At 38.3% G+C, this 21,697-nt stretch overlaps 2 protein-coding genes across 2 annotated transcripts in view; both read left to right on the top strand.

The window, feature by feature from the left end:
• LOC145943947 (uncharacterized) overlaps positions 1-21,697 on the top strand; it is a 136,924-nt gene that overhangs the window by 13,733 nt on the left and 101,494 nt on the right. The window contains exon 4 of the mRNA XM_083051866.1: positions 4,084-4,129. Within this exon, the coding sequence (XP_082907992.1) occupies positions 4,084-4,129 (46 nt within the window). The remainder of the gene's footprint in view (positions 1-4,083; positions 4,130-21,697) is intronic.
• LOC145943648 (uncharacterized) lies at positions 17,327-20,359 on the top strand. Its single transcript, XM_083051334.1, has 2 exons — positions 17,327-17,575; positions 18,614-20,359. The coding sequence occupies exon 2, from the start codon at positions 18,637-18,639 to the stop codon at positions 19,987-19,989; it is 1,353 nt and encodes a 450-aa protein (XP_082907460.1). The 5' UTR covers positions 17,327-17,575; positions 18,614-18,636; the 3' UTR covers positions 19,990-20,359.

The following is a 21,697-nucleotide window of genomic DNA, read 5'->3' on the forward strand; positions in this document are numbered from 1 at the left end:
TCTCGCGTAGGAAAAAAGATGGAAAGGGCGACGGCGAGAGAGGAGGACAGATTCTGATCCGCGAAATATTCGTTCGGACTGCTCGAGAGATCGTTGTCGCGGTTATTATTTTTCGAGGGATAGAAACCCAGCGCCAGCGGGCGCAAAGAGCATGGAACCGAATCCAGGATCCTTATCTAACCATAAAGCTTAATCCCCTGACGTGGAGGCGTTCGTGCACTAAAAAGTATTTTACGAGCTGCTTATACGTTTCAGCGGTCACCCTGACACTGAATCCAATTTTCCCGATAGGATCTTTAGTAGGGATCAGGTGTTAGAGGTCCGCGAAAGGTCCTCTATACGTAGTATGTTCGCACACATGTACATTGTACGCGTCTCGCAGCACAGACGAATCTCTTTCTCTTTCGATAGATTGTTTAAACTTTTGCTTCCTTTTCGAACAATTTATTACGTAATTGTTGTCTAACACGCGAAGATGATTTACTATATTTATTCTTAGAATGAGTGAGTTTTTAATTTTCTTTTAAATAATTTTGCATTTGAAATGCAAAAAAACATGCTACATATTAAGGAAAAAATACGAAGAAAATATATGACAAAATTTATTGGAATATTTTTTCCATTTAAATATTACAAAACATAAAAAAACAAAGTGTCACAATTTATGCACAGTCTTGAAAAAAATTACTTATTAATCTAAATTATTTATAATACTCATATATTAATCTAAGCCATTTGTGTCACCGACACAAATATATATAAGCGAGTAGGCAAAATAACAATACGGATTTCGTTAGCATTTGATCGACGCGACTGTGATCTATCATCCATCGCCATATTTAAATATTTCTCGTTCCGGCGGCACCACCGGAGGCAGATAAAATGCTTTACGACGCCGAGGAATTAACCCTTGATTTCCGCGCATTACTCTTACTACAGAGTCTACCGAGATAAAGGGGTGGCTGCTTCCTTACTATCTCCGCGGCATAATGGCCGACGAAGAAGGGCACCGTTCATCGTGAAAGATATAATGGAGCCTCGGCGTGGTTCCACCACGGGCCTGTGCACCCGCGATTTATGGTTTCTTTTATTTAGGGAAATAATGGTGCAAGGTTACTGAGGAGCATCGAGCCACGAGCCGTCAGCTTTTCGCTTTTCAGAACTAACCGTGACATGTCGCAAAACTGGAGATTCTTTTTCTCTAAGAGAGGTTTACTCCTCTCATTTGCTTGTAAAAGACCGAGGTTGAATCTTGATTTTAAAAAGCAATTCATATATCTCTGCCGATCTTTATTTATTCTTTATTATATAGACATTTTTTTTTGTTATTTCTTTTCTGATTATTTGCGATTTTTCTTCAATTCATTATAATATAGTTTCTTACATACAGTTTTTATAAGCTAGAGGAAAAGTTGCAAATTTCCGACAAGCAGTAATTTATTGCGCGGATATCACAAGTTTCAGAAGAAGCTCTTCTAGTTGAACGAGGATAATCTCCTTAATCCCTCTCTTATATCGAACGGCATCCGTGAGATGTCTTCGTCTTCCGCGTGCAGCAGCCGGGATTGTCGCCGGAAGAAAGAGACAGAGAGAGAGAAAGAGAGAGCATCTTGCATTTCTCACCCTTTCGTAGAGCATGGGCGAGAAGAGCCGGGACAGATAGACCGTTCGTTCGCGTGCGATCTGTGTATAGGTGCGAGATGGTCCGTCGAGTCGGCGGTATCAATATTCATCAGCATCCTATGTTCGGTTGGCTCAAATTCGTAGGATTAGCCGGAAACTTCGCGCCGCTCCCTTCGTGTTGTAACCGCCTGTGCAATGTGCGGCGAGAGAGAGCACACGTACATACGTAGACACACACAATACAGGCGCGCGTACACACATTATATACACACACGGATATACGACGTGAACGAGAGCGAGAGGGATGCTGCGACACGTTCTGTACCGAGGGAGACGCGCGTAGGCGGGCCCCCGGGGCCGGCGTTCGCCACCGTGCGATGCTCCACCGCGGGATTCTAATCCGGGTAGGCCGGATAGGCGTGTGTGACGTCATATTGCATAACAATTAATCAACGGGCGATAACAGCTAGCCGGCTCTCGACGGAGTGGGAAGCCCTGATAATCATTTCACCGGGCAGCTTAAAGTGCCACTAGTTAACGCTAAGCCGATTTAAAAGCGATTTAATATCCGGAATATTATACCTAGTCGCGGCGTTTGCGAATACTCGGCAATATAGCGATCGCGCGCAGAAAAGGATTCGTCGATGTCGGATCTAGATGGTTTCTTAGCTCACACTCTTCAACATTTCCTAAATTTTGTTTCAATTATCTATATGAATTTGTTATCTGTTCTCGCGTATTATTTTGTAGCTCATATTGCCGATTACTTCTGCATCGAATTTTTTATATTTCTGATTCGTAATGCTCATATTGGATAAACAAATCGTAGAATTTTGAATTTAGATAAATCTGATTTTTTAGTTGGGCACTTTTTTCGGCCATACCACAAACTAAAAATTCATCTGCGGATGTATTCTCGATGACGCGCATCTTCCGACATCGTGTCGCTAATAAGCGGTGGCACCAGCCACATGCTCTCTCTCTTCTGCTTTCCTCTCCGTTAATACATAATGCCGATCAAACAACTGTTTAAGCAGTCCCGAGTTAAGTGCGTTCCATTCTTTCGCGAGTACCATGTCGTCCCCCGGTTCGTCCCTGGTCTCTAATATCTATCGGCGGGGATGTTTTTGACCCCGCAAGAGCTCGATCGACACAAATTCTCCTTAAATCGAGCAGTTTTTCTATTCAAACAAATTTGATGTGATTTTTTTTAATCGATCCACTTTTCATTTATTAGATTATAATATATAAAGCAGGGCGAAAAAATTTTGATTTTGATTGCAAGGAGACTTATCGCTTTGCAGAAATATTTTCTATCTTTCTTTTTCCGTTTCTTCAATGTGCAAAAAATATTTGTTAGTTATTGAAAGCTGTAAATCACAACGCTGTCCTGTCACTCGTTGATCTTTATTTATCGCCCGCCTATATCGCGACGACGGTGGCGACTGGAATTCTCTCTCACATACAGGGTAGGTCAATAGTTTCACGCCGACGAGGACGTGTATATCCCATTTTCGCAGGCCGTTGATTGAGGACAGATGCACGAGTAGGGGAAGTGCACTGTGCAGCGTGGAGATGAGGGTACAGTCGCTTACAATGACCCCGGTGAGAGAAGTACAATGGCGCACCGACTCTCTCCAACTTTCGGGGCCACGCTGCCGCCGCGATCCGAAAATCACTCGTCTATGACAAAGAGCCATGTTCGCGCTGCCGCAAATATGCCGTAAATGCGCCAAGATAGAAATATCGATTGTCCAGCGACTCAGTACTTTCGACTATAATCCCATAAGTCGAGTGCTCGATATCGACATGGAGCGCAATTTTCTTTCGCGACATTTTTTTGTACAACAACATTGCAGTTACGATATGTATATTGCTATTTAAGATAAAAAAAATATTATGAAAAAGTCGTTCAATTTATATAATATATGTAATTTATTATATATAATTTATATATATACATATATAATATTATATATACTAGAACAACCCAAGCGCGCGCTACGCGCGCGCCATTCTTCGCTTTTGTTTAAAAAAAAAAATGATATTTAAAAAAAATTAATATAAAGTTTATTTAAACTCGATTACTATTTTTTTTACAGAAATCAGTTGATTAAAGCGTTAATTTACTAATTAAATTTTTAAATAAAAATATGTTATAGAAATTAAAATAGTTGTAAATAAAATATGTTATAATACCTTATTTTTGATTAATATTTTTTGACTGAGATCAGCTGATAACTGTCAAAAATATTAATCGAGTTTAAAACATATTATTATTTTAAAAATTAATTAGCAAATTAACGCTTTAATCAGCTGATTTCTGTCAGAAAATATTAATAAAGCGAAAATTTGCTAATTAAATATTCTTACATATTCATATTTATATTGTGTATGTTTATGAGATATTTGACACACACATATGCATATACATAATTTAAATACCTATTTTGTTTTCAGATCAATATGTGTGCTGTGTACTACAACTTCGCTATGCACCGTATCGGTGAGTGAGAAATTATTTATTTTATAACATTTTTATAGCGGTAATGGTGTATATATGTTAAAAATATTAAAATAATAATATGTTTTGAATAATATGTTATAATATCTTATCCGTGATTAATATTTTTTGACAAAAATCAGCTGATAATTGTCAAAAATATTAATTGAATTTAAAATATTATAACATCTCTTTCTAAAAAAGGCATGTTAATTGTAAGTCGATTTTCGCAAGTATTGTTGCATCTTTTCCGCGATGCTGATTGACTGTGTCGATTTGCATTGTGCGTTATATTTGTAGCATCGAGAGGCTGTTATCGCGAGAATTAGTAGTCTAACAGTTTGTTCAAAATAAAATTAAATAAAATAATGTTTTAAATAATATGTTATAATACTTTAAACTATTATATAATATTTATAAAATAATTGAGTTTAAAGTATTATAACATTATTTAAAACTAATATTATTATTTTATTTAATTTTATTTTGAACGAACTGTCAAACTGCTAACCCTCGCGATGACAGCCTCTCGATGCTACAAATATAACGCACAACGCGAATCTTGATAGCTAATGCGCATCGACAAAAAGCGACAACAATAAACTTCAATATATGCGAGTATCGACTTTATATATCTTTTTTAGAAAAGGATTAATAACATTTTTCAATGTTATATAAAAATCTTATCTTTTATTAATTAATTCTTGAAACAGAAAATTTTGTTTGTTTCTATCGAGACTCGATAGAAATATATTCAAGCTTTTGATATATCTCATAACTTTCGCAATATTTGTGTGATATGCAAGTACTGTCAATCTATATTATTTAGCGCCGATGGTTAGCCGATTTAAAATTTGTTATCTAATATTAAATCATTGCACGGGAGAGGGATTTGTCCAGCAGCGGAAAGTATTGAAATAAACGATTGTGGCACGGTCTGATTCGGCGCACCAGGAACGCGGTTCGTTTCCATAAAATCTGTTGCTCGCACCGACGCCCGAAATCCTAATTAAACGGCAGATTCGAAATCGTCGGCGGACCACGTACAAGCTTAATCCGTACGCGAGCTTCGATAATATCGATCGATCGATGCGCGCGTTGAGTTAATTAAATTAAAATACTCGTATAATAGCGCGCCAGATGGCACGACCAGAATATACAACCTGGTATTGAGTAGTCCACCCCACTCGCGTGGCCATCCCCTGACATAATACGTAACTCGTTTAGCCTTGCAGGTTGGCAAAAAAACCGGGGGTGGGGGATAGCTAGCAGGATTGTCACGGGGTTTTGCTTGGCCAAAGTGTTTAGGGCCTCCCTTCCGTTACTTTCTTGCGACGTCAAACATTGCACGTAATATTTTAACACGTTAGTCACGATTGCTTTGTAATATAAAATATCGAAGGTAAAGCACAAATGGAGAATAAGATTTAAATTTATAAAGCATAAAAAATATGGAAATTATTTTTGGTATCTAAAAAAATAGAAAGGATTAACGCAAAAGTGTACATATTTACGTCATTGTTATATTTTATTTTTATCATTGTTTATATATATTAATGATATTATAAATATGATATATTGATGATGAGATAAATCTTAATTTTATATAAAGAATTTATATTTCTAAAAATAGAAGTATTTTTATCAATTATTTTTAGATAGATGATAGATTGTGAATCTGTATTAAATTATACATGTATAAATGTATTTTCGCACAATATCTTAAAATTTATTTATTTATAATTCTGCTTATTTAATTTTTATCTCTTACGTGCTTCGGGAGCTTTATAAAATTCTATAAGAAATCTAAGCTTGTATATCCTTTTGCTTTGCAGATACAAAAATGTATCGCAGATTGTTTTTAAAAGTGATTTGAGATCGCTTGTAGAAAATAGGAATTCGCATATTTCAGGAAGACGGCTTGTCGATGCTACTATGATTATCTATTTACCAATGACAATCGAATGGTTACTTAGTTTCATGGGGTGCGGATCGAACCGCAGTTTAGCATTACGAAGGCCCAAGGCAGGTCGTTAGCGGCGTTGTCGCAACATATGCGCTCGGCAGACTCCATATGGGCTACCATGGACCCAGATCCAAAGCCCCCGGTGCCCCCCTTACGCGGGATCGATACCATTTCGCTCCTTAATCGGTCTGCTTTGCGGCTTTACTCAATGCTTGCTATTACATCCGGAATGCATTCTAGCTGGATATTTGACATTATAGAAAATTAAACATTTTTTTTAAACCAAGTTTTAAAGGGACGTAGGAGAAATTTTTTTCCGTTTAATTTTAAACTTTTTTCTGAAACAAAATTTTAATATAACAGAATAATAAATCCTGTAATAAAATTTTAATATAATTAAAAATATTTTTAATGTTAAAATATTATGAAGAAATATTACATGAAAATTTTTTTACATAAAAGTCGACTGCAAATTGATCAACATATTTATATATAAAGGAAAGTAAAACAAATTTATAACGCCTTTTTTCTATTACAAAATTAAAAATTGATAATTTAGATTCGAAAATCGACAAACGTAAATCCTTTCTTTTCCTACGTTATAGAATAAAAAATGCTGCATCGGAGCTAAGCGATATTCGGAGACATGATCATTATCAGCTTTAAATGCAACCGCGTATAATCGACACATTTATTTTTTGATACGTAATGATGTCGGGTGACTAAAAACCCGGTATTTTCTATAATCGTCACGCAACGCGCACCAGTAAAAGCGCGGAGATGAGTTTGTGCGGCAAGTGCACAAAGCACGGTGCGTATACATACGTCGAATACTCGGGAGGGGGAAAGGGAACGGTAGCGACCCCCGTGGAGAACGTACGGGCAGTGAGCAGGTTGACTAGCTTTGTCCATGGTCGATGATGACGATGGGGTCGGTCTCGGCACAGATGGGCCGCTAATCTCATTGAAAACTCATGAGGACTCTCGGGCAGGGAGGCGACCGTGGCGGTACTGCTAGGGGGTGAAAGTCTGCCCCCACAAGTCTCAGCGAGGCCCTTCTCGCTTCATGGGGGCCCAAGGACCGTGCTAACCACCATATGTCCTACGTATATGCATACTCATGTACGCCCGTGATGCATGTTTACGAGAATATGTTGCGGAGTTCTTGGACAGGCGTACACAGTTATAAAGACACGCGCCCCCTCTCTCTTCCCTCGGCTTTTATATAGTAAACATGTGATCCACGATTGAGATATTATGATCGGTCATCACGTTTTACCTGTAGAATCGAATACGCGCCTCTTTTATCTCGAACATCACCGGAAAATCGTTTGAGGATTACGGTAAATCTGTACGCAAGTTAAGTGATTTATCGGATAGAGATTAGGATGATCCAATAGAGATTTAATCTCTGTTTATTCTAGGAACCTCTATATATGTATATATAGATAATTTAGTTTTCCTGTTATAAAATATATTTGTGCGAGCGTTTTTTTACATGTTAATATTTTTGCAAATGTCTGTCAATTTTTATATCCGTCCACTAATTGAGTCCGGTAATGAGAATCGTAAACAGTTAATAGTTTTTGCAAATATCTTTCTGTCGCGAACAAAAAATCTAGTACTCTAGAAAAAATTATACATGGAAACGATATCACAGTATCCTGAACAGAATCGTTCTGGAACGATATCAAGTGCGCTTGATGTTGGCTCCTGTTAGTGGTCCCTGATTACCGCGTTTCCAGCACGACGCATATACATATTTAAGGTCGCGTCCACCGTTAAGATCACCGTAGCATAACTCCGCAGCCGGTTCTCTCTCCTACCTCATGCATATTCCTTCTCGTTTAACAAACACTCGCCGTAGACCTAGACGAGGAGAAAGAGAGAGTGAGAGAGAAAGAGACTCGGCATCGCCGAGACGGAACGGAACAGAGAAAGAGACAGCTCCGGCACGCACTTTCAGGCATACGGGGTTGCTTTACGAGCGGACAACTAAGGTATGCTCTGGATTTCAACCCTACCCGAGCCCTTTCCTCCCCCTCTTCCACCGGGCCAACGTACCTTTCGTAACGCGGTCGCCGCAACGAACCGTAGATTTTATACTCTGGCATCTCCTGGAAAGCCCGATGCATCCACCGTGACCGAGCACTCGTCGCACTCACTGCCTCCGGGATGCTGCACGTAAACCTTCGGGAACTAAGCAGCTACCAACTGGTGGCCGTCTTTGTCCTTGCAGACGGTAAACCGCTAAATGGGGTTCTCGGGATAAAAATTTTCTAATAGAATGTAACAGTCAAGGACTAATATATATTTGCGAAATTTCTCTTTCTTTGCGACGCGAATATCGAGAAAAATGACAGAGCATCAGAGAATTATTATCTTATATTTTAGAGAATTTACTAAATTTTTATTAATCTGAATTTCACTAAAAGATTCTTTGGTGAAAATTCTCTTTTAATAAAACATCCTTTAATGAAAAATACGTCCAATTTTCTATATAAATTTTAATCTTACTTATCTCTTTTGCTTTCGAGATTTACGCTTCGATATTTACGCGTAAAAAACTAACGGATCTGTTATGTCGATACGAAAAAATCGATGCAAGATACATCAGGTTGACAAGGGTGACTCTCGAAGATCAAACGTGATCAGTTCTGACAGCGCTGTTAGGGGCGATGGACAATCGGCGGATCAAGAGATAGCGAAACTCGATATCTCGTACATATGCTCGGGCGTAAATGCATTCGCGAAATATGTTCTACGAATTTACGATCTACGGACACCGTGGCTTCATCACTTTCATTCATGTCCGAATCCTAACAAAGAAAATCTGTTAAAAAAATATATATAAATGCATTGTGTATGTTTTTTTTTAATTTGGAAGAAAATAGAAAATTTATATACATACAATTCATCCATTTTTACTGGAAGAATTGCATATTAATATTTTGCAGAAAAATATTATCTATAATTCTAATTATTAAATATATTAGATTATCAAATATATGAATCTTCACTCATTTATTATATTGCAAACATTGAAATTGTGTAAGATAAATATAAAATTTGTATATACTATTGCAGTAATTCAATATTAATATATTTGTTAAAAATACGAATTTATGAAATACATATTTTGCAACATATCACATATTTGATTTACACAGTTGCATTTTGCACATATTTGAAATACATATTTACAAATATCGATAAAATTATACGTATCAAAAAATAAACGTATCGATTATACACAGAGAGAACCGAAATTATCTATTTGTTTTCAGATTTTGTTTTAATGAAAAACATACACAATATTATTCTGACAATGAACTTTTAGAGAACGTCGCGTATACGCAGATAAAATCCGACGCCAATCGAAATGTCAGGAGGGTGCGAGTGTTCGATTTGTTCTCGCTCGCGGAATATGCATGACATGGCCTGACTGTCGCAGGAAAACCGAGTGACGTATGCGATGTTCTTCACGCATCACGTCGAGATACATATGTATGTATGAACGAGCATATGTGCCGATCATGCATGCGTTCCGTCGCGAGCAATCTCTGAAAATTCTCCATTGCGTTCTCTCTGCGTTCGCTCGAACACGATCGAGTTATTGTATCGATATTTCGCAATTATAAAATATGTTCTGAATATAACGAGAAAAGTTTAAGTTCACGATGGGTATCGTAGAAGATATACGGGAAGTCTCAATGGGACGTTAAGTTTCGATTAGAATGTTAAAATTCCAATAACATCTCACTGGTTCTAAAGGCGACCAACTAATATATGGCACTACGATATTTCTGATTTTTATTAATGTCATGTTTCTGTCGTAAGATTCCGTCTTGTACTTCCTTGAAAAGGACTTGCAATCTGAGTTGGAAACTTTGTTTCTTCGCAAAGTTAAATCATGCGGGCGACTTTTGTGGGATATCTAGTTTCTATCTTATTTCTCAACTTCTCGGCGAGTATTTTGCAGTTTCCGACGTAGAGTACACGTTTGCGATTCTTTCTGCTATATGTTTATTCAAGATTCATAAATATGCATCTTGCATTTATTTCAGGAAAAAAATTTTGTTATCTAAATGTCGATACATGTAAATAATTTTATCAAAGATTTGTAAAAATTGTCAAATTATTATTCGGAAATTAATCGGAATGAAAAGAGAATTACTTTTTCATTTTACTACATTTTTATCGAAGAAGTAATAAAATTTCATCTCGAATTCTGTCAACTTATAATTGTGGATTCTTTGACAAACATTACCAGAAATGCATATATAATATTATACGAAATATAAAGCTCAGAATGTAAGGATTCGCGATTGAGTAAAAATCACGACATCGTTGTAGTTCATGATTCTTCTTGAATAAGGGAGAGCACAGGTGTTCGTTTGGTTTCGACGCATCGAGCATGTCGAAGACGGGTCGAGAATCGAGAGACTCGGACAAATTACTCGCGAGACCAGACTTAATCTACGTCGGTATCTCTAGGGAATGCCGGAAAAGAATCAAGGTCGCATCTGTGAGATCCAGAGCAACGCGAAGCTCGTCCTGGGTCTTTTCGCGCTAAGATTGATGACGCCGCGCGTTCTCTTCTTCTCTTTCTCGGTTCGTCTTTCTCTCTCTCATAGCAGGGTGACGCGATATAGAGAGACTTGGTGGCGGTGAAGGAAAGATGCGATTTCTCGGTGCAAATGAGACATCTCCGCCCGTGAGAGCAGCCGGAGAGTTCGCAGTTGATCCTCGGAGCGAGCGGAACGTCGTGACAAATGTTCCGCGACATTGGTTCAGGAAGTATAGTACAGTCTCATGATGTATCTCAGTCCATCCGTTTCGCGTGGCATAAATAAGTGCTTTAAACCACTTTAAAGTTGATGGGACTTTTTTAGTTTATTCTCTTTGAATCTTCAAAGTAATGATCTTTTTGATATGGAACTTGGGTATGCTGAGAAAATTTGATATAGTTTAGAGGAGCTCGAGAAAAAAAGAAAGAATTGACTTATTGATCATATAATTATCTTATCATTTTTTGTCTATTATAGCTTTTTGGCTATCTATTTCCATTTCTGCAGAAACTAGTTCGTAAAAGGATTCTTATTGTTAATCATATTCTTTAAAAACTATTGACAACATTTTTTCGAGATAAATAAATTGTGCATTTAATGATAGTAAATAAACACAGTTTTGGAAAAATATAACAAATAGAGATAAAACTCGCTAAATAGTCGATTGTATTTTAAACGTAAATTAGGCAGAAATATATTAGTAAGCAATGTGTCTTAACGTTCTATTTTAATTGCGAATTGTATATGTATTGATATCCGTCTCGTGCGTCGTAGAAACGCAAACGCAGTGAAAAGGTAGTCGCACGATTCGCCCGTCATTCCGGCTAAAACGCGCGTCCTCCTCGAGAGGAAAGAAGTCACGAGAGTGAATCCCTCGGTGGGTCTCCCGGCGTCGTCCATCATTCGTCGGAACGGCGAAACGCTCGGTAGGTTCGGGTTTTCAGCGCGGTGGAGAGATCTGCATAGCGCGAGCCGGCATCTCGGGACGAGCGAGCTAAGTGCGGGATTATGCAAAGCAGCGGCCATACAGTATAAAAATACGGAGCGACTCCGCGCCATCTTTTCCGGACCATTCTAATAACTCCCTTCTCCACCTTCCTCTACGCCAACCTTTCTTCAACCCCCTATCTACAACCGACTTCTCGGCCGCCGCGGAAGGGAAGAATCAACCGACCGACCGACCGACTGATCGACCCCCGGGAGTAGCAGGCTAAAAGATTTCGACAAATATAATCATAAAATTGTCAACGAGAGATTTTGCCATGTGCGAAATTTTCGCAAATTTTGACCCACATTACGCGGACAGGGACATTGCATCTTAACATTAAGTATTAATGAGGGAATATTTGTAGTTATTCGTAAATGATCTTCTCAGAATATTTACTCACTCTTATTCACATTATGACTAACGATCGTTCAAATTTTAATTGCAAATAGAAAGTGATATTTGTATTAAAGATATTTAATTATTGTTACGATTAATAATTGCAGAATAAAATATATAGGTAAAGATAAAGTAAATAAAAAATTATTAACAAAATATAATTATTCTAATTGTGAATGATACAAGTATTACTTTTACTAAATTGTTAATTATGAATGGAAAACTGTTGGTATATTCGATAGGAATTCGCGATTTTTATTGTGAAATTATAGATAACGAATGCGCGTCGAACATTTCGTCGATACACACGTTAGCCCATCTTTTTCTCTCTTTTCTCTACCATCATCAATACGAATTAAACTGGCGTTAACAGAACGCACTTAAGAGCACATGGCACTCTGGTCCACCGAGTCATCCTTATGATAAACGAGCAGCTTAGTATCTACCCGTTAATTTCTTCGTTCCATTATATGCTCTCGGTTTTAGCAGAGATAGACGTGGTATTCTGACAACAGATGTAAGCAAGATATTATACATTCTATACATTCTATGCATTTCAAGAACACATCGAGACATTTTATAAAAATTAATCTTTGAAATAATTTTTTTTTTCAATCAAATACGTAAAGTTATTTATACGATAGCAAAATTCAAGAGAGACGGACGGACGGAAATAGTTAAATTCCTCAAGAACTATTCTGAGAACAGACGCAACTATTCGCCAAGGAAAACGCTTTAAGAGAGATATCGCGGCGCGTTCTCCGTCCACGTAAAGTCACGATCGCGCACCACTTTCGGCGCGATTTCGTCGCTTAAATTCGGGAACTTCTCGTCTAGGCGGCTCACGTTTACGGCGCGCGGTCGAGGCGCGAGATAGCGGCGTCCGATAGCGCCCGGCTGGAAGTCGCATTAATTTTCCTCGGTCGACTCCCTCGCGCGACGCTGCTCACCCGCTCGGGGGTGAGTGCTTCGCGAAACGGGCACGCAAGGGACGTTTCTCCCGCGACGGCGGCATTTAGGTAAGGTATTCACGTAACACATAAGCAACCGCCACGCGCAACCCACCGTGTGCACAGAGATAAGAGCCGAAGGTGGCATCTTAGACGCTGCTTCGAATGGAATAGAATTAAATTCCCCGGAGCAACCGCAGAGAGGAAGAGAGAGAGAGAAAGAGGGAGTGGGAAAGAGAGAGAAAGCGAGAGAGAGAACGCGTGCGCGACTCGATATCGCTGGAACGATATCAACAAGAGAGCGGGACAAACTTCTCTCGTAGAACAGATAGATGGATAGATAGGGGGAGATGCGTGGGGGGAAGAATGGCGTTGAGAATTCTGATGCTGTAGGTAAGACGTTGCCAAAGGATATCGTCGCGCGAATGCAGTTTACTTATAAGACAATTTTAATCAACTTCGATAAAACATCTGAAGATTTAATAAATTGTTAGAATATGAAAGGCCGTTTTTGCTACACAAATTATCGATAATATCCGTTCAATGTTTGTTTTTAATGGAGATATTTCGTTCCGCAAGAATTTCGGCACAGCAAAATTACGAGAGTGCGTTTAAATAGCACAGTCGATTCATTTGGTATGCATGGTCCCGGCTATAAGTCAAGGAATCGCCTAAATGTCCGTAAAATCTGAATCTCCCGCACTCATCTCGGCAATCTCTCCTCCTCTCACTCTGTGAGTATGTATACCACGCCCAGTTATTTCAACAATCCTCTGAACTTATCGCACATTCAATTTGTCAGGCCGAGACCACCCTGTTTCAAGAATTCCTGAAGAGGCACTAACCTTTTCTCATCTCTCACCGTATTTTCTTATTCCGCGTATATTTCGTTTTATACAAATCTGCAAAAGGGTCAAATAAATTACAATTTATACAAATATAGAGACAAGAGATATAGTGTTCACATACATAAAATCTGTTCAATATAACTTAGCTATGTAATTTTCAGAATTTTTATGTCTTTAAATATTTAAATTGATGAAGTTTTAAAATATTTTGAATTCTACTGATTTTTAATATTTCCAATTTATAATTCTTTGATTTTTTTTATTATTGTGTTTTTTCAAATTCTTGCAAAAGAGAAAATCGACAGATTATTATGATAGTTTCATCAATATTTAACTATTGATTAAATGATTCGATCGAGTACTGATAAAAATTTTGGCTTCTATACGTTTCTTGCTTTTGAACAACACGGATGGTAAATTTTAATGGAAAACCGAGCGTGCGACCAAAGCGGCCAGAAGGGAATCGCGATGATTCTGTGAAATATGGCTCAGAGGCGAGCAGGTTTTCGGCGGGGCTGCGTTAATGGGTGATTGATAAACGACCTTTTCTCATCAACTGCATCGACTGCATATTTATCACCGTGCGGCCCCGACAGAAATGCGCACTGCACTTGCAGCCGCGTCAGCGATGCGAGAAGTGGATGACATTACTTCTTTTGCGAAGCGCAAAGCATCGCATAAAACACTACAAAAAAAAAAACAAGTTTAATAACGCAGGAAGTAGACTTTCGCCACACTTTAAAAAAAGGGAAAAATTCATATAAAAAATTTATTTTAACGTAATTAAAATACTTCCAGAATTTTTACGACGATTTGTTTTCAGATAAATACATATATATGCAATGAATACACGTATTTTCATATCGAAATTTGTATAAATTATTCGATATAAATTAATTAACGATTGAAAAGTTAAAAATATATTTTTTTCTTATTTTTTATTTTCGAAAACTCCTAAATAATTAAATTTTCTTATAATTCTCGCATAAATCCGTGATCCCGGAAACATTCGCTTGATGACGTATTAATTTCTCTCGTACAGAAGTCAATCGAGCCGAAGTATTCGCATCATGTAAGGTGTCCAGTTAGTGGACCTATGTAACAGATACTCTCTTAAATATTAAAGTGCCCTATGACACCCAGCGTCGGTGTTAAACGGCCCTTCGACGTAGCCACGCTCGGTGTTAACAGCTCACGCGTGTCTGCCACGTGTCGAACGCCGTCGGCTCGCCCGCTCGTGCGTTTAACTTGGTCGAATTAGGCAACGCCAAACTTGCCCTCTTTCTGGCCGATTTGCAGGATAACATGGGCAGACGGTGGCGATTCTCACGCGCGCAACGTATTTTTCTACTCGAGTGATTTAGATTGTAAACTAAGTGAGACGAATTTGCAGTTTGCGCGTTACAATTTCGTGAGAATAGAGGTAGAATAAAATAGTAGAAAAAGGAAATGTGACGCGAGAAGAGAATATGTGATATGTATCATCACTTAAATTAATCAATTTTCAGCAGTTTTTAGAATTTAAGTATAGACCCATTCATTAAAATTGTTACTCTTTTTTTTTTTTAAGCAGAAGCAATTTACAATCAATCAAAATTTACACTACATCTCTTTTGTGTGTTATTTGGTTTATTATTATCATTTTATAAGAAAAAAAGAAGAATGAAAAAGTTAAGATTCTTCTCTTAAAAATATTGTTTTACGCGAAGCGAGGCAGAAAGGTGTAAAATGGAATTAGAGATTGGTATATCGCCATCTCTCCGAGTTCACGGGGAATGGTGCTGTATATGATCGGCAATAAATATAGTTCATAATCCAGGAATGGCTGTGCTAAGATACAGAGACGTTTCGTAGCCGCCCCGTCGTGCGACGCGTGTCACATGTAACGTCGTCGTAACGATTCCCCCGCGACTTTACGACTCCGAATTAGGATTAGACTGTCGCGTATTGCGCTATCTGCTGCACATGAGGCGGATCGTTTAATTTATTCCGCGCGTGAATCGCCGAAGAATCATTGCCGAGAGCATCTCGCCGAGGCGTTCGAGTTTATCGTATTATCGAGATTATGTTTCGCGCGATCGAATCTTTTAATTTTCATTACAGAGTAACTTCTTAATCATTTATTTTTGTATACTGAGAGACGTAACTCTGTCACTTTTCTTATTCCGATGTTCAGTATCGGTGAGTAAAAAAAAAGACAAGAATCTCTCCCAGTATTTCTAAAGTATCCTGTATAAGAGATAGAAGAAACGATGACATTCTTCTGTAAATACTAGTTCACAAGTCTCGGCACCGGATACAGGATAGCGCCAATCGAAAAGTCATTACAACTTTTTGCCGACTCAATCAAGAAGTTAATGTCCTTTAACCTCGCGGCATTCCCCGTAGGATTTGCCAGGATCTCGGGAATCGCGTAAGAAATCGACGGCTCTCACATGCCCGGTAAAATAGATCACCGGCGTATGATTGATCGCCTATTGGCTCCGTAGCAGGTTTTTACTCACTTTATCCGCTTGTATCGGGAGTATTTGTATTTTTTTTCCGACATGAAACTACGATGCCACCCGTCTTGACTTATTTCGAAGTTTACGGAATTTTATGAAAACGATTAAATGAATCGATTTGCAAAAATTCGTATTTTGAAAATACACTCAAAATTAAAATAATAATATAAGCACACAGAAAAATAGTTAAGAACAAATCGAGAAAAAATTCGTGAATGAAGTCGAAAATGCGTTACTTATAATTAACTGCAAAATTAATTAAAGGAAAGAAAATAATTAATATGTGTGGAAAACGAAAATAATACAATTTATAAATATGCATATTTGTCAGTCAATTTACGATATAATTGATAAGCTTTCGTGAAACAATTTTCGAAGTTTCTCAAACGGATTCGCCCCGTCGTCATCGTATCTTCATCGGCAGACCCGGGTCGTCTGCCGAACGTCGAATATAGCCATGAGTTGGCCATAAAAAAGGAACGGAGATCGGGACGCGGGCGTTAAAAATATTCAAGATCGTTTGTCAGACTGAATTACAGCCTCCGGTCGTACCAATTCCCCTCCTCTCTGTTGCCATCCCCTTCGTCACCCTGGCAAAGCGGAATTCTGCGGAACGCGTTGCGCAACGCGGAGAGGGTAAGGCAGAGCCGGGTGGAGGGAAAGGGGGTGGCAAGAGCCGACGACGACGCCGACGACGACGACGACGACGACGACGACAATCCTGGGCACATGTGTCGAACCTGAAATATGTAGGCGTGGTCTGGATGCTGTTAGCAGACGCATCCCGACGAGCGAATATGTTCACCCCTTTGCTACGCTCCACCCCCGTATAACATTGCGAACGTCGCCATTGGCCGGTGCCACCCTCGTTGCGCCTCCACCTGCCACGATCGCGCTACCCTCTGCGACGGCTACCCCTAAATACGGGGGATGCGCGAACGACACTCTCATTTTAACGCGAACAGCCGATACGGCTCCGAGTGTTCGCCACTTTAGTGCACCCCGGACTGTACACCGGATCGGTGATTCCGGTTAAAGGGTTGATTTCGTCTCTTGTTGCCTCACGAGCTCGCATGCTCGCGAGAATCGGTTTTGGCGAAACAGCTTTGTGATAAAAAGTGCGATCTAATGTCTTAGAGAAGATCGAAGAAGCACCCTAAGGGATGGAAAACGTGATCCAGCTACTAGTGTAGCCGCGTGTGTTTGGAAGAACACTTGCCAATCCGGTAAGTAATTTTTATTCTCTAAGGTATATATATATATAATTATATATAATAGAATACACAATATTTAAAATGAGTTCTCAAGACTTTTAAAAAATATTTATTTTTTAAATGACTTTCAGAAAATGTTTAAAAGTTTCTTAGATATTTTAAATTACATTGTTGGATTATTTTATTTTTAAATATTTGAGGTGTATTGTTTTCTAATATCATTATGGAATAGTCGATTAATTACTAATTAATGTTCTTCGAGTTAATGTTCTTATATATTATTGAAACTTAACTTATATGACATTGATTTTCGACGGAAATTAATTATTAAAAAATAATGAATAATGGAAATAAGTCGTATCATATCCTATAATTTAAAAAAATAATGTAATTATATAATAAAATATGATTTTACGTTCTCTCTATCATTATCTTATACGAATATTCGTCTTGTTTTAAAATCACAACAAATTTTTATATAAAACTGACATTTTTCTATGATAATAATTTTATATAAATAGCAAGTTGCATATGAATCGTATATCAATTTTTAACATGTATATTGATATTTTTAAAAAATAAAGTTTGATTGCGACATATGTTTTAATCAATAAAAATAAGTCGTGAATGCATTACTAGATAAAAAATTAAATATTAAATTGTCTATTCAAATTGCTAATTTTCTGAAAATCTCATATTTTCGATCATATGTTATTTCGATATTTTATTTTCAATCGAATATATTTATTTATAAAATTTATATTTATTGAATTTATTTTATGACAAGCATAAGAACATCTTTTTAAATTTTATTGCATTAGATATAAAAATCTTATTTCCATTATTTTACATTTCGTTCAAATAAAGAAACACATACCTCGTACTGCATCGTTTCTCGACTATCCTGATGATACCAATCTTGCTTTACTCCGATTTATGCTCCTCGAATGTAGGACAGCTGGACCAAGTGTATCGAATCTTGAGCGATCAATCACTTCACGCCAATGCGACGTTAACACTCATTGTCCACCCTCCGTCATTGTTTCGCAGGTCGATCATCCGGAGCGAGCAGGATGACAATGGAAGATCGCACGGGTGGCATCGATCGCGCCGCCCCCGCGACCTCGACGCCGGCTACGACGACATTGACGTCGACGTGCCCCGCGTCTATCAGCGATGTGACACCCGATGCCTCGTACCCTCTTCAGCGTGCTAGCAAGCGCTCCTTCGATGTTGCCTTTCTGGTAGCGCCCGACGAGAATCTGGCACGTCGTCAAAACGAAAAGTTGCGATTGATATCCAGTCGAAAGGAGCGTCCGCGAGATGATATCTCCGTTGATAACGTCTTGGATTCTGACAGGCTGCCGCAGAATCTCACCATCAAGCACTACGACAACGATTCCGGCGGCTCGGAAAGAAGGAGAATGTTGCAATGCACGGAGAACTCACTGAGTCCACCCTACGTGTCGCCGAGAACCTTGACGCCGACCTTGTCGAGACTTTCCCCGGACACCGACGGAAGGAGATACGCGCCGACCGGTGGCGGTCGGCTTCAAAAGACTCCTAGTCCGCCCACTTACGTCAGTCATCACTCTATGCTGACCACCTGCCCGGAATCAGCGGATCCTTCGGTCTTATCTTGCGCGAAGGTCTACGAGACTGGTATCCCCTGCGTGACCGATCGCCACGGCGAATCTCGCAGTGCCTTTACAAAGGTCAACCTGGCAGGACAACGAAACGGCTTCAACGACGACAGCCAAGCGTCACCCAGGTCGTCGATATCGCCGGACGATCGCGCTAGCTATCAGAGCAGCATCAGTCCACCGGTGGTGTCGTTGGCTGGTGCGGCGAGTTACAAGTACGCGCCGTTTCCCACCAAGATGGCATATCCATTTTTGACAATGGGAGCGGAGACCGGTCAGTCGGGATTGTTGGAGAACCTGAAGATCCCGCAGATTGCTCAGCCGCCCAAGATACCCAGTCCGAAGGTGCCCACTTTCCGACCGGATCTTCCGCCAGTCTATCCTAATCTTTCCTACAATCCCATCTCTGTTTTCCCACCGATGGCAGACGCTCTCGCCAGACCGCGATTTCTGGCCACGGCCGCTGGAGTGGCCGGCCTTTTGCCGCCGTCGTTCGCTGCTCTGGCCTTGCCGGCGCAGAACGTCTGCGCCAAATGCAATCTGTCGTTCCGGATGACCTCCGACTTGGTTTACCACATGCGCTCTCATCACAAGAGTGAGACCATAGGCGAGTCGGCAAGGAGAAGGAGGGAAGAGAAGCTCAGATGTCCGGTCTGCGACGAGAGCTTTCGCGAAAGGCACCATCTCACCAGACACATGACCGCTCATCAGGACAAGGAGAGCGACGGTATCGTCGAGCAGGTTGAGGTCAAGAGGAGGGCAACTTCTGTTCACAGTAAGTGACGACGAAAATTGCCGACCGAGGACAAGATTCTAACGGCTGGCTATTCCTTTGAGAATTGAATCGATGGATAACGGGAAGCAGCAGGTTATTGACTTAGGTTCTTAGGTAATAACGATAAAATTGTTGTTTATCGTTTATCAATTGAGAAAGAAATCGAGATATCGCTTCTTGCGGAAAAAAAAAAAAACACGTTTGAACTACGTATCGGAGGTATACAAATCTAATCATCTTCTCGGTAGTTGTGGTTAAATAAATTTTTGCACATCTCTCTTCTATCAAATATATATATGCGTTGTGCAGATTTATTGAGATATTTTTTATCTATGTATTTTTTAAATAAAATTATTAAAAAGTTAATTTCAGAAAACAGCGTCGACAAATCATTTAAATAATAAGTAATTAAAAATAAAAAATTTTCCCAGAAATTAAATTTCAACAATATGCAAATATATGTGATAAAATCTCATTTTTTATTTAATTTAAAGCGAATTTTGTTTCGACAGATTTATACTGTTTAAGGATTAGTTACAGACGTATTCTTAATATAGAAAATTAACAATTTATGACAAATTCTCGTTAAATAAAAATCAGTTTAAAAGTGAGCAAAGAACTCGTGGATAAAAGACGGCTCAATGAATCTGCGACATTATGTATAGATGTATTATTGCGGCACTTACATTGTATACGCGTCTACGATAAAAAAATTTTAATGTCTATAGAGAAATTAATATCTGCGTCGGTTGATGTACTCTAGTTTAACTCACGCACTGCGATCAAGACATTCCCTGTCTAGTCAATATTAGGTAGGAACAATTTGTAAATATGTTTTACTCTTTAAAATAAGTAAAGTAAGAATTATTCATACTTTGAGAGAAAAAGAGTGAAATGTAAATAAATTAACAATATATACTTTAATTAAAAGATTATTAAGATAAAAGATTATTAGATATTATTAAATAATTATAATTATTCTTGTTGTGCTGAGCGAATAATAATTGAATTAATCAATTTGAGAAACACAACAATTTATAATTTTCAGAAAAAGGAATGATTATTAATATATTTACTGCAGACACAATTAATATATAAATAAGATATCATTTTTTAAATATCACATTCAATTCGAATATTATATTTCCATATGAGGAACAGTTTTATGCCTCTTAAAAATTACAGTTTTTGAATTCTTTGAGAAGAGAAGAGAGGAATATATCAAATAAAAGAGAAATTTAAAAGTCTAGAACATAATTTTGACATTTCTCAGTTTCCAAAAATATATAAAAATTTGAAATGTGTACGATATGTACGAGTGGTCTGCATAATTCGTGTTTATATCACTGGCATATATGTATATTTTAAAATATTTGTGGATATTTAAATGTTATTTAGATCTGTTATGTTTATTTTTATACTTGTTACGATAAAAATACAATGAGAGAGAATATTTGATATTTCTATCTCTTCTTTTATAGATCCAACACTTAAAGTTATTCAGGAATATACAATTATTTTTCAAATGAATGATTCGATCTCTAAAAACACAGCGCTGGAGAGAAACCAACTATAGCAATAAAGTATTCTAAAATCACGCATATTTGGAGAAAAGCAGCGTGTTAAAATTGTCAGAGACTAAAATATAATCGCGGTCGTATTTCGATACACTTGCAAATTACATACGGTCCATTCGAACGACTCCATTTCCACACG

The sequence above is a fragment of the Prenolepis imparis genome, unplaced genomic scaffold (genome assembly GCF_030444845.1).
Source record: "Prenolepis imparis isolate NDT839.2.m4 unplaced genomic scaffold, iyPreImpa1.0 SCAF_12, whole genome shotgun sequence".
Classification (NCBI taxonomy): domain Eukaryota; kingdom Metazoa; phylum Arthropoda; class Insecta; order Hymenoptera; family Formicidae; genus Prenolepis; species Prenolepis imparis.

Excerpts from the sequence above, each read along its gene's own strand:
- LOC145943648 (XM_083051334.1), top strand. The coding sequence starts at position 18,637 with ATGACAATGGAAGATCGCACGGGTGGCATCGATCGCGCCGCCCCCGCG.